The sequence below is a fragment of the Schistocerca serialis genome, chromosome 2, assembly GCF_023864345.2.
Source record: "Schistocerca serialis cubense isolate TAMUIC-IGC-003099 chromosome 2, iqSchSeri2.2, whole genome shotgun sequence".
NCBI classification, from domain to species: Eukaryota; Metazoa; Arthropoda; class Insecta; order Orthoptera; family Acrididae; genus Schistocerca; species Schistocerca serialis.
In genome coordinates this window covers 707,564,591-707,576,835 of record NC_064639.1, presented here as the reverse complement: position 1 = coordinate 707,576,835, position 12,245 = coordinate 707,564,591, and the positions used below count along the sequence as shown (strand labels likewise).

The following is a 12,245-nucleotide window of genomic DNA, read 5'->3' as shown; positions in this document are numbered from 1 at the left end:
TGCTTTCTGTGCTACCATTGCGTTTGTGCGAAACATCTCAACAGCTGATCATCGACTCAGACTTGTACTTTCGTGTCAAGGTGCGTACACGCTAGTCCTACGAAGACAAACAAACAACAGCCAGTGGATTCGGCCGAACGTTGGTGGCCAACGCATTGGCTTTCGGCTTGTCGTGGGTTGGGACCAAGAGGTTAGACAATGTAGAATCGCAGTTGGCTGTGATAACTTGACGAGGTTGCTCCAGTTTTATTGTTTGTTGTAAAGCAGCGTTTTAATAACAGTTTCACCGGGCGATATTATGAGAGAAGAAAAGGATTTGGCAGTCGTCGCATTTGTAGCATATATTTTACTGCAAGAAGCTGTTCATCAGAAAAAGTAGTCTAAGAAGAAACGACGCTGGTGTGATGAAACAAAATTTTCTGAGCTTAAAGCTGACTTGTAATAAGGGCTATTTCACTTTTTTGCGAATTAGAGCTACAGATTTCGAATGTGTAGGCTGTAAAATTCCATTTTCTTTTTCACATTGTACACTTTTTTTTATAACAGCTCACTTACTTCCCTTGCTTTATTTATGCAATCACAGTTCGTAGGCTCCCATAAACATTCCCGCTCACGATAAACTATCAGCTTTAATGCTGTCTCCGCATTCCTCTCAATACTTCAATATTTTTAGACACAAGAAATACATACCCGTTCAGGGGACACCGAAAATCGCTACTGAACCAGCAAACATTCGACTCGGCGTTCGTCTTAGGGGATGGGTCTCAAGGCCCCCTTACACACCGCCAACGTTCTGACGTTGCTGCAAGCAAGACCAGCCGCTTCGTTGATTCCGATTTGCCTCCCGTACACATCAAGCAAATCTCGGCCAGCGAAGCGGTTAGCTGTCGTTCGTTAGCCTTGTGGTCTAGTGTGTACCCGCCTTCACAGATAAGATTTGCTATTAACTGCATGATTTCGCATTAAAAGTTGAAGCGTTACATTTTAAAGAGTAGTCCAGCATGTCACACCTTATTTGAGAGCGCGTTCGATGTTGAAGGAGGATGCTGTTGTTGTCATGCTTCTGTCGCTTTATTGATTGACTTTAGAACAGAGCTAAGCTATTGAGGCACAACTCACGATCCACCCCTCACAACTTTGATTCTGCCAGTATCTCTTTCCTGCTGGCAGGAATGAAGCTGAGAGGGCGGGTCGTAATTCGCTCTTGGATGGCTCAGTTGACCACGAAAGGCAAAGTTCCCAATCGGAATATCAATCTGGAACATAGTTTTAGTATTTAAAAGAAGTTTCAGAACAGGGCACACTCCACTGCAGTGTGAAACATTCATTCTGTCAATCGCATTTAATTGACTAACAGCTAACCATAGCAGTTGTCATCTCAGTGGTGGAAGGAAATCTTATCGTGGAAATGCTGATTCTGATGAGGTAGGGGTCAGAACCAGCCGTAGAACTGTTGGAAACAGCTGAGGCCATATGGTGTTCACTGTTTCATGAACTTGTCACATCAGAACCCTTTCCATTACAACGTAGATTTAGCGTACCAAGATTTCTTTCCATACCTGCAGTGTGTTATAAATGTGACTGCCCACCCGAGACATTTATTCTGAGGCCCGAATTGCACTGTCAGATATTATTGATAAAACATTTTATAAAAACCAAAACTGCGCTACAACACTTACAAAGGAAATGACAATACGTTAATACCAAGATTTTGTAAACTGTCTTCTGTAAAAGACTTTTGCCAAAGCTATTTGACAGCATAATTCGGCCTTTAGGCGTGATTTTAGTAAGGATCTACTTGTCAGTCTTCTTCTACAATCAGTCCAAACGTCTGTGCAACAAACTCCTATGTGTGTGCTTTACAATCCCATGGTTAAGTGTCCATGGAATTTGGACAGGGTCATTTGGGATTTCTTACAGAGGAGTTTGACAGGGAAGTCATTTTCAGTCAGTAAACAGACGAGGGTAGTGGCGAGAGGTGAGGCCAATAATGTGTGTACAGTTGAGATTCGAGAAAGCAGTCAACTCTTTACGTTCACCAGTAAATTTTCATACATAGCCCGTTCGTGCTAACATTTCACGTTAAAACTACGATGATTTTCGCCATATAGCCATAATCACACAAAAAAATTGTGCTTTAAACAAGTTGTATCAGTCAAGCTTGACTAGCTGCACCTTGTTGTACGTACAAAATTACAACAAAGCGGTGGATAGAAAGGAAAACAAGATGTAAAAATGTCGAAATGAAATAGACTGCAGACTAAAAATGGTCATTGAATGCTGGATATACCATAGCCCGCAGAGATCTTTATTTCCACACACTCCGCGTGCCCAGTCTCTCTCTCTCTCTCTCTCTCTCTCTCTCTCTCTCTCTCTGTTCAAGTAGACTTCATCTTCGTCATACGTTTGTAGTACCTGCCCTTCCATTCTTAACTAATTCCCTTGCGTGTTCAGTTTAAGTAGTAAAACTAGTGAAAAGGTGGGCTTCACAGTTTCAAAGCACAGGGTGTCCCACTCAAACCTCCCTGATTTCAAAGACCCAGGAAAAAAAACCCACAGTAGATACGACAGTGAAAAATGCACCACATTGTAGAGCATCTCAAAGAATTTATTTATTTATCATCAATACACCTCTACATGTGAACCATTTGTAGCATGAAGAATATCGAGCCTGTACTCAATTTCTTGCCAAGTTGTTGGTAACATTTCCTCTGTTATTGTTGCAATTGCATTAGTGATATGATGTCGCAAAATAGAAAGATCGTCCACTTTGGTCGCATACACGCGGTCCTTCACGAATCCCCATACGAAGAAATAAAGCGGCGTAATGTCAGGTGAACGTGGTGGCCAGGCAATGGGTCTTCCGCGTCCGATCCAACGATTGGGAAATTTACTATCCAGAAACTTGCGAACAGCCGTTGACCAATGCGGTGGAGCTCCATCTTGTTGAAAAATGATGTTGGGTTGCAAGTCTTGTATCTTAGGTTACACAAACTGCTCCAACATGCCCAGATACACTGACCCATTCACTGTTTGTTCTGTAAAGAAGAACGGTCCAACAATCCTGTCGTGCATTAGCCTGCACGATGCATTTAGTTTAGGGCTATCACGAACATGTTCAATGACAACGTGCGGATTTTGCGAACCCCAAATCCGAACAAATTTGGAAATTTGTGGTAAGGTCTTATGGGACCAAACTGCTGAGGGCATCGGTCCCTAAGCTTACACACTATTTAATCTAACTTAAACTAACTTACGCTAAGGATGACACACACACTCATGCACGAGGGAGGCCTCTAACCTCCGAGGGGAGGGGGGGGGGGGGGGGGGACTGTGACAAGATACGCCTCAGACCGCGGGGCAAATCCGAACTAACTTAACCTAACCTAACCAACCTGCCCTGTCTATTAACTCTTCCTGATAGATGAAAGGTTGCCTCATCTGAGAATAAACATCTTTTCAGGAAGCTGGCATCCATATCAATACCCTGCAGCAAATTGCTGTCGGCGTGGTTTGTCGTTCAGCATTTTATGTTGCAGAATTTGCGCTTTGTAAGCACACATACGACGACGCTGGTGAACTACACGATTGATCGATGTACATCACGTTGCCTAGATGCTTGACGAATTGACTTACGTGGGCTTCTAAGAAACATTTGTCTGATTTCCACCACTGTCTCTTCTGAAAGTCCGTAATGTGCACCACCAGAACGTTTCAGAACACCTCATGTTGCCAGAAACGTCCTATACCATTCCTTAATTGTTTTCACATCAGGTGGATCACATTCATACACACGACGATAATTTCTTTGCACAGTAATCAGCGATTTTGTTTCTGCAAACCACACTACTGCTTGCGCGCAGTACTGTGGAGTCGCCATTTTCACTTCATGCGACCATGCTGCACTCTGGCTGCAATACTTGGCACTTCTGACGCGGAAATATAAATTCTGTGACATTCTCTACAATGTGGTGCATTTTTCATTGTTGTATCTACTGTGGTTTTTTCTCTCCTGGGTCCTTGAAATCTGGAAGGTTTGGGTGGACACCCTGTATTCTAAGACCGATATTGTGGAACTACGAAAAGTTATTAGTTATTTCCAGTCGCCTAACTTCGACAAAGTGATCATATGCAGGTTACTGATTGACACTACGTGAAGTTCAAGGGTGGGTCTAACATACCGCTACCCTATATTTTCGGCAGTCGCATAGTGCAAAACTTGGCAGCCTGTTACCCTCTTACCGATGTACTTGACGCCACGTAGCCCTCTCTTAATTTTTATGAACTGGTATTAATCCGTGATTTGTAGATGGTTGATTGCTGAAACTAGTTGTCTGGAAACAAATACATTACTACAGCTTTTGGTTAGGCCACGATGTCATTCAGTAGCTAAAGAAACGCGTAGTAACCTTACTATTCTCGCAATCCAACTTGACACTCGGCGCGGTGACAGGTGGGAAAGAAGGAAATGCTTTTAAGGCTAGTTTACACGACAATAGTTCGAGCAACTCGTTTCATGAAACGTGTTTCGCGCAGGTGGTTCATATGTGACTAGAAAGAGTGACACCAGTGTACCCTTGTTTCGTCATTTTGTGAACGGCGTAGTCTCGTCTGAAATGAATGTTTCTGCAGCTGCACGAGTTCTGGCGGAATTAATGCTTGTCTGCAAGAAATCACTGCATAAGAAAAGAAATAAGAGACGTGTTTGGGTTAATGATTTGAGTAAGGGAAAGCCAGCAGCTCGGTTGCTCAGCGACCTTGCTGAAAGAAATTGTCGTGGAAGACCCGAGAAGTTATTTCAGTCATCTGAGAATGTCACCAGAACTTTTCTTCATATTCTTCTCTACAGGACCTATATCGTGTTCCAAAATCAACAATTTGATGGTGGTATTTTTCCAAGCAATTCTCCAAAATCGGCAATAGGGTCCATAACTCTCGGTCTACTAGAAGATGCAGTTGGTTATGACGCATTTGCGCCAACGGCATATTCAGTGAAGACTTTTTTTTCAAAGCATGGTCATTTGAGTTTCCAGTTATAAACTGTCGACAGTTCGCCACGTTGTAGAATATGCATTTGGATTCTGGTTTCCAAATTTCCTGTACACAAATTTCCTTCCAGAAATGGCCAGCTTGAAACACGAGATTTTAGTCTTGCAGACGTGTTTTCTACAACCAGATATTTGGCTTGCTGTATTTTCCGTATCATTGCGTGTGTGTTTCTAATTAAATGAATGTTGCTCTGCAGCGTAGGTATTGTCAACCCATCCATGTTCAGATCGGTTAGGACGGCCTCAAACGCAGCAATATATCGCTGCTTGTTTTTTAATCCAACAAGATTGAAATCCCACAAACTTACATGCATAGCATGGATATCTAAAAATCGAAGTTTCCTCCGTTCCCCATTTTATATTTCCGTTTCCCACTCTACCGACAATACTGTGCAACTACTGTCGCCAAAGTTGGATCAAGCCAAACTGTATGGTTTCACTGAGTCGCGCAAACGCGCGCCACGCATGCGCAGTGGTCAGTAGCGCAGCTGCGCGCAACGTAGTGTAAACTAGGCTGTAAGGTCGCTCCCATAAGCCACCTCGCCGTGTCAGCTCGAAATGTGCGAGTAAAAAGGACTGCACAAGAAAAAAAAGTCTGTGGTAACAAAGTTAAAGAATGCAGCTGCTACCAACCAAAAATTCAAAGCTTCAGATTAGAAAAAGCTCGGTGAAACGCTGTTTGGACTATGGGAAGGACTGAAATGAAACGTTTAGAAGCCTTTGAAATGTGGTATAAGAGCCATCTGTTGAATGATAAGATGGATTGCTCGGGTAATGAATGATGTCCTGTAACGAGTCAACAAGGTAAAGAAAATTAATTAAAACCGTAAATCGCAGCGAAAGAATACTGGGATGCATATTACGGCGCATATTCATTCGGAAACAAACTATTTGAAGGTAAGGTGGAAGAATCGCAGAGCAATGCCTGCAGATGAACATCTTTAACAAGTCGATGATCTAGGATGAAGAAGTTATATTTCACTGAAGACGATAACTGCGAATCGACAGAAATGGAGGACTGCATCAAACCCACGTTTGATGACTGAAATAACGAAGCATTAGTAAAAAAACTGTGGGGAGGGCGCAAAGCCAATTTATTTACCATTTCAAAATAGTAACACTTCTACAACTTGCTCTAAAACATGTGAAAACCACCAGGAAAAGCATCAATAACACGTGAAATAAGACATTAAATAATGTTGTGAAATTAATGAGTATATTATGATCTTACAATGTTGTTATCTTGCCTATTAATGTTCTTCATGTAGATTAAGTTCTACCCTCTGTTTGCCCGCGTAAATCTTACGAGCCCATGTAATACCGGTTGCAATAATGTAGGTAAAATGCCCTGCTCAATCTACTTTCTCCGTGGCTGCAGGGTAAAAACAAAAAGTGCCAATAGCAAATTACTGTAATGTTTTGTCATTTGTAACTCTGCAGCGCAGTCGTCGCAAGAATGTGAAAAATTCTATCATAGTATTTCACAGTCCCTTTAAACTGAGTTTTTCTTATATTTTGTTCCGCTTCGCTACCCGTTTGTGTTACCATCGCGATAGCATGGCTAACGTGACAATAACACCCGCCATATTTACTATGTATTACCCAGGAGTCGTTCCAACAGTTTGGCAGCGCTGTCACCGGTGGCCTACCTTCGGTTGTTCGGAAGGTGCTCGGCACTTTCCGGCTGAGATCGGGTTAGTTGTCTCGTTCGCCCAGCAGAGCACGGCAGGCACAAAATGGCCGAAAAAGATTCGATTTGTACCATGGCCAGTGAAACAGGTTTCAATAAAATGTTCGTCCAACACCGGTATTGTTCTTATTCACCTTAATCCAGTTTATATTGTTGCTGATACAATGTATGAGAAATGTCTTTAAATTTGTAATTTGTGTTTCTTTTCTCCATTGTGTAGTACTAAGAGATAAAACAATATATATTTATTTATATAAATACACATATATGTACTGTCGAAGGTGCAACGTGTTAACAAAAGCCGGCACTAACATGAAATCCAGTATGAATTCTTGTTTCGTAACATAGTTTACAGATAATACTTTTTGCAACATCTGATTGTAGTGGCTGGCTATCTCAGCAAAAGGCCGCACGCAGGAGGTAACCAGCGCCACGTAACGCGATCAATACAAACCGCAAGACATACATAAAAAAATAATTTAAACAGCCCGCTCCACAGATCCTTCCGCTTCAATAGTCGTGTACATGCACTATTAGTAGATTCATTTGATACCCAGTCCATGAAAGTTGCGAAAGAGCTTCCTGCTGAGAGAATACAGAAGGGTGCTAACCTTCTTGATGGACAACATCCTGAGTTCTTTATCGATTTGTAATGTGATTTCTATGTAGCGATATTGTTTTTGTTAACGCACGTTAATTATTTCATACACTGGCAGAAAAATTTCTTGAATTATCATGCTGTTGTTTTCAGTAGTTAATCTATGACACACACGCACACGGGAGAGGGGGGGAGAGAGAGAGATAGATTCGTATGACAGATAAATAAACATGAAATTCGAGAGAAATGATTTTTCCAGATTTAAGCATGTAGTGTGCTATGCTACTCATTCAAAATGCCATTTGTAGAATGAGCAAGGATGGTTGCGCAATGAAGTATCGTATTGATGCTCAGTAAAACAACATGGATGCCAACAGCTTCTGCATACGCGTATTGTATCAGCTGTTGTGCCGTAGTTGCCATCATATTTCATTAAGACTAAACGGCTGTGTACGTTCCGTAACAATGTAGTAGGAATAGTATTAAATTAGCTTAATACGTTTCAGATCTGCCATTGTGGTTTGCAATGATGGCTGACGTCTTATTTGATAAGGTGAGCCAACAGACTTCATGTGAAAAATAGAGAATAGTATGTATTTTATCTGTTTAATGAAATGTTTTCGTGCTTATTTGTCATAATGTGTACGATATAATGGTAATAACTGTAAGATTGTATAGCTGACGCGACTAGCTAGCAAAGTGTTACAGAATGTATTTACGTCGTCCTTTTCTTTTTTCAGATATCAGTTTCCATGTTTTGCCTGCCAAAGAAAAATTGAGCCCAATGTTTCCAAACGAATCTAGTTCAGATGAGATTTCTAAAGTAAATGTCGTTACACAAACGTTTAAGGTGAGTACGTTTCGTAAACTTCATTGGTATAACCCCTAAGATACTGAAGCTCCTGCTCAGTCCTAAGTCACCACTGAATGTGGTTTATAATTATTTGTGTGAGTGCAGGTAACGGACAGTTCCGTCTCGTAGGAAGTGTGTGGTAGTATAGATGGAGATATGTTAGAGCTCGACGTGTGTGTGTGTGTGTGTGTGTGTGTGTGTGTGTGGGGGGGGGGGGGGGGGGAGTCCTTTAGTCCTACACGAATTATCAGGTGCTTATATGTAATTTGCCATAAGATTTTCAGATATTTTTATGGAAGTACCTGTTAATTTTGTTTCTTAGCCAGTGTGTGATCCATGAACTGGAATACGACTTTGCAGATTGAAGCTGTTATGCTCTTATTTCTTTATTTTGACCAGTTACAAGAACTTTATTATACTCTTAGAAGTGGTATGTAGTACCTCATTGGGTTGGAATACTACACTGACCATTTTTTGACTTTCACCAACATTTGGAAATAATATGACAGGGTACTGATGTGTTGTTAAGTTAATGCACTTTTTTATGGTAAACGAGAATACACAACTAAAGAATACTATGCATGAAGTGTTGGTAAAGCAATATATGATTTTAAGTCGGTAAACAGCTTCAAAATAGTCGAAACAGAGAAAATCTTAGTGAAATCAGCAGCATCATTATTTAAATATGTGGTTCACTTTGATACGTAAGAGTGTGTGTGTGTGTGTGTGTGTGTGTGTGTGTGTGTGTGTGTTTCATAACTAAAACATAAAACAAATGGGTGATAAGTTTGTCACCTTGTATAGAGGCAGTTTCAACATTTTAACTATAGGTCAGTCACTCTAGTGCGTATATTGCCCATAATGTTTCAGAATATTTGTTAAATTTAACCCATAAATGAATTTCCAGTATTTCAGGCATAATTGTCTTACTGTTCCCCAATGTATAATGTTTGTCTCCTAGATTTAATTTTTATTATGTACAGCATATTCTTTATCTCTAATAAAACCCACAGCAATCCCAGTATGATCTACATTTCGATATTGTATTAATTTATATTGCAGATCTGTTTCAGAGAATATTTTTCCTTGTAATCTTGAAGTGAGAATTATATCCATAATTTTAAGATATTTGAATATGTACAGAATTATTTCTGAGATATACCATACAAATTCTTTTGGTTATAACGGAAAATGTTGTGAGCTCATAGGGAATTTGAACTTCTTGATTCCCTTTTGCTTGATTACCGTAAAATGCTTCCACCCAATCCCCTCCCCCAGTTATTTTCATTGGTATAATGATGCTGTGTGAAAAGTTAGGCATACATAGCTTCAGTGCAGTCAAGGGAAAAGATGAAACATATTGCAAGGTTCATGAATTCCCACACATTGATAATTTGATTATACACACTAGATTCAGCAATTATCAACAACTAGCGTACCCCTACATTAAATTTTTCTGAGAATGTATAGGTTCGTCAGCGGTTGAAACATACTACTCGGATCTAATAGAATTTTTAACTTCATAATACTTGCCCAGTTCCTTGTTTTGAATACTAGGTGGCAGAGAAGTTGTACACTGATTAACTCCATAACATATTAATTTTTTTTTCCAAATTATGTTGCAAAAGATAATATTTTTAATTTATCAAAAACATCCTATAATGAATGGCATGACATTTAGACATACAAAGAGAGCCATTAAAGCTAATAAAATCCCAAGTATACTTCTGCACTGGACTTTGACGAAACTATCCTAAAACAGGGAAGTCATTTTGTAGTTTTTTGAGCAGTGAAGTCTAACCATGTGTGTTTCACAACAGTTTCTGATGAACATAAATCCTGGAGGAGCTAGGTGGAATGCAGTGGTGGTATTTATCTCCTACCACTGTTGAGTACTTGGCACTCAAGTGTCGTCCCTTTCAGTGTCTGATGGAGTCACAGCATATTCTTCTTTACTTTCTGAGCTTCTAAATTCAATACCAAACTCAGTATTGCTATAGGTAGGAGACAAGGTACTAGCAGAAGGAAAGCTGTGAGGACAGGGCGTGAGTTGTGCGTTGGTAGCTCTGTTCGTAGAGCACTTGCCCGCGAAAGGCAAAGGTCCCGAGTTCGAGTCTCGGTCCGGCACACAGTTTTAATCTGCCAGGAAGTTTTAGTATCACTATAGCCATATTTTATTTGAAAGCATTGCCTAAACAGCAATACAGGAGAGTGGCAGAAAGTGCATGTTTTGCTGTTAAGTATCCAAAGATGCATCCAGTAGAGAGGATATCTAATGGTAAGCATCTCAACCAAAATATGACAGCCTGGCTGCAAATGTAGGGCCAGCTGCCTTTCAGGTAGCTGAACACTTATCAGTGCTGAATTGGAGATATGTGGGTTTACTTTTTTGAAGGTCTGTTCTTAAGCTGACAGAGTATACTTGAGATTTTAAGTTTCTATCAGAATAATAAAAATTAGATAACTAGCATTTTTAAGTTACAGAATTAATTAAAAATTTTAAATGAAAATATTCAGAATGCAAATGTTAAAGAAATGTTGTATAGTCACCTAATCTAAATTTTTTTCTAACCCTTATCAATTTTGTTGATTCTGCTATACATGAAGTACTAATTACATCAATTAAATGTGGTTCAGGTAGAATACATGCTGATGTGAATATAGCACAACTTTTATGCCACATAAATACTAACTGTTAAATCAAATTTTACATTCTGTTTTTCTGAGAACATTTCTGGTGTCACAGGTATATTTTTATGGAAGTGCAACAGAACACTGAGAAGAGAAGTCGGCCTTTATGGATAAGCAAATTAAAACTTTATCAGTGAACATTGAAATACTTTACAGTTGTATGCTATTGCATAAAAGAACAAATCACATGATACATGGAGAGAGTTCTCCCTTTACCTGCAGGCAGAATAGTCTCAAAACACTGGGAGAATCCAGAGACATTCGATTTCCAGCTAATGGATACTAGCGTACCCAGGGACAAGCGAATATTGTAGCAGAACACACATGAAGTGATATCCATACCAATTGTTTTCAGTAATTTGTATTTTGTGGTGGATTTTATATTGCCACATTTATTTACTTGTGAGTTTGAAAGTATGATAAATAACTAAAGGAAGATTTGCAAATTTTTGGCTCCCAAATTTAAATACAGTGTGAGCACGGATCTCTTAAATGTAAGTTAGACAAATGTAGCAGTGACATTTCATGATTGTTAGTGACATCGAAGTGCAGTAATTCAGTGTATAATTGTGGCAAAACAAAAAGAAAAGAAAAAAAAACAACTTGGTCAGCTAGTTGAACAGTTTCAGTTGTACACTTACGTTGTTCATATTTTTTTAATAGCCTAGTGCTCCTAGTTCCACTTACGGATATCATGAAAATTTGTTGCAGCAAAATTTCTTCCGGGTTGAAGCAGCTTGATGTGTTTATGTAGCTGTTTTAGAAACATCTCATTTTGTGATCTTATTGCTTAGTGGCTTGTTTATGTAATTTGTAAGCTTCATTACTTTTGAGTTCATACATTTTGAGACAAAGGCGCAGATGCCCGAAATCAAATTTGCTGCCGAAGTAAGTGATTTTGAAACTTTTATCCCAGAAGGATTACCTAATCCTTCCTTATGTTAACTACCATTTGAAAGAGCATCTTTTTCTCTACTAAATAATAGGTTTTCATAAATACTTTTTTTCCCTTGAAGGTCTAAAATTGCTCAATAAAATCTCTCACACATTCCAAATAAATATGGACATAAAGATACAAAATTAATTTTTAGCAAACTTAGTCCTCGTCTACATCAAAGAAACCCTGAAGTTCCACACTTCATTGTTTTGCTGTCACTTTCTCAATTTGTAGGAATACAGCTTCTGGAACATGAGCTGTAGAGTATTTTCCATGTTAGTAGCCACATTTTTTGGCCTCCTGTGTTTTTAGAAGGCAGATGATGCAGCAGTCATTAACTTCAAGCTACTGCAACTATTCATGGGGACTTAATTGTTTTGTTAGGTGCATAACTGTATTTTATTTTTGGCTGTTCAATTTTCCAAGAG

The 12,245-nt window shown here is 39.5% G+C and overlaps 1 protein-coding gene across 1 annotated transcript in view; it reads left to right on the top strand.

The window, feature by feature from the left end:
* Positions 1 to 12,245, top strand: part of LOC126457869 (protein Gawky) — a 288,179-nt gene that overhangs the window by 61,824 nt on the left and 214,110 nt on the right. Inside the window, exon 2 of the mRNA XM_050094525.1 lies at positions 8,077 to 8,186. Within this exon, the coding sequence (XP_049950482.1) occupies positions 8,121 to 8,186 (66 nt within the window). The 5' untranslated portion in view covers positions 8,077 to 8,120. The remainder of the gene's footprint in view (positions 1 to 8,076; positions 8,187 to 12,245) is intronic.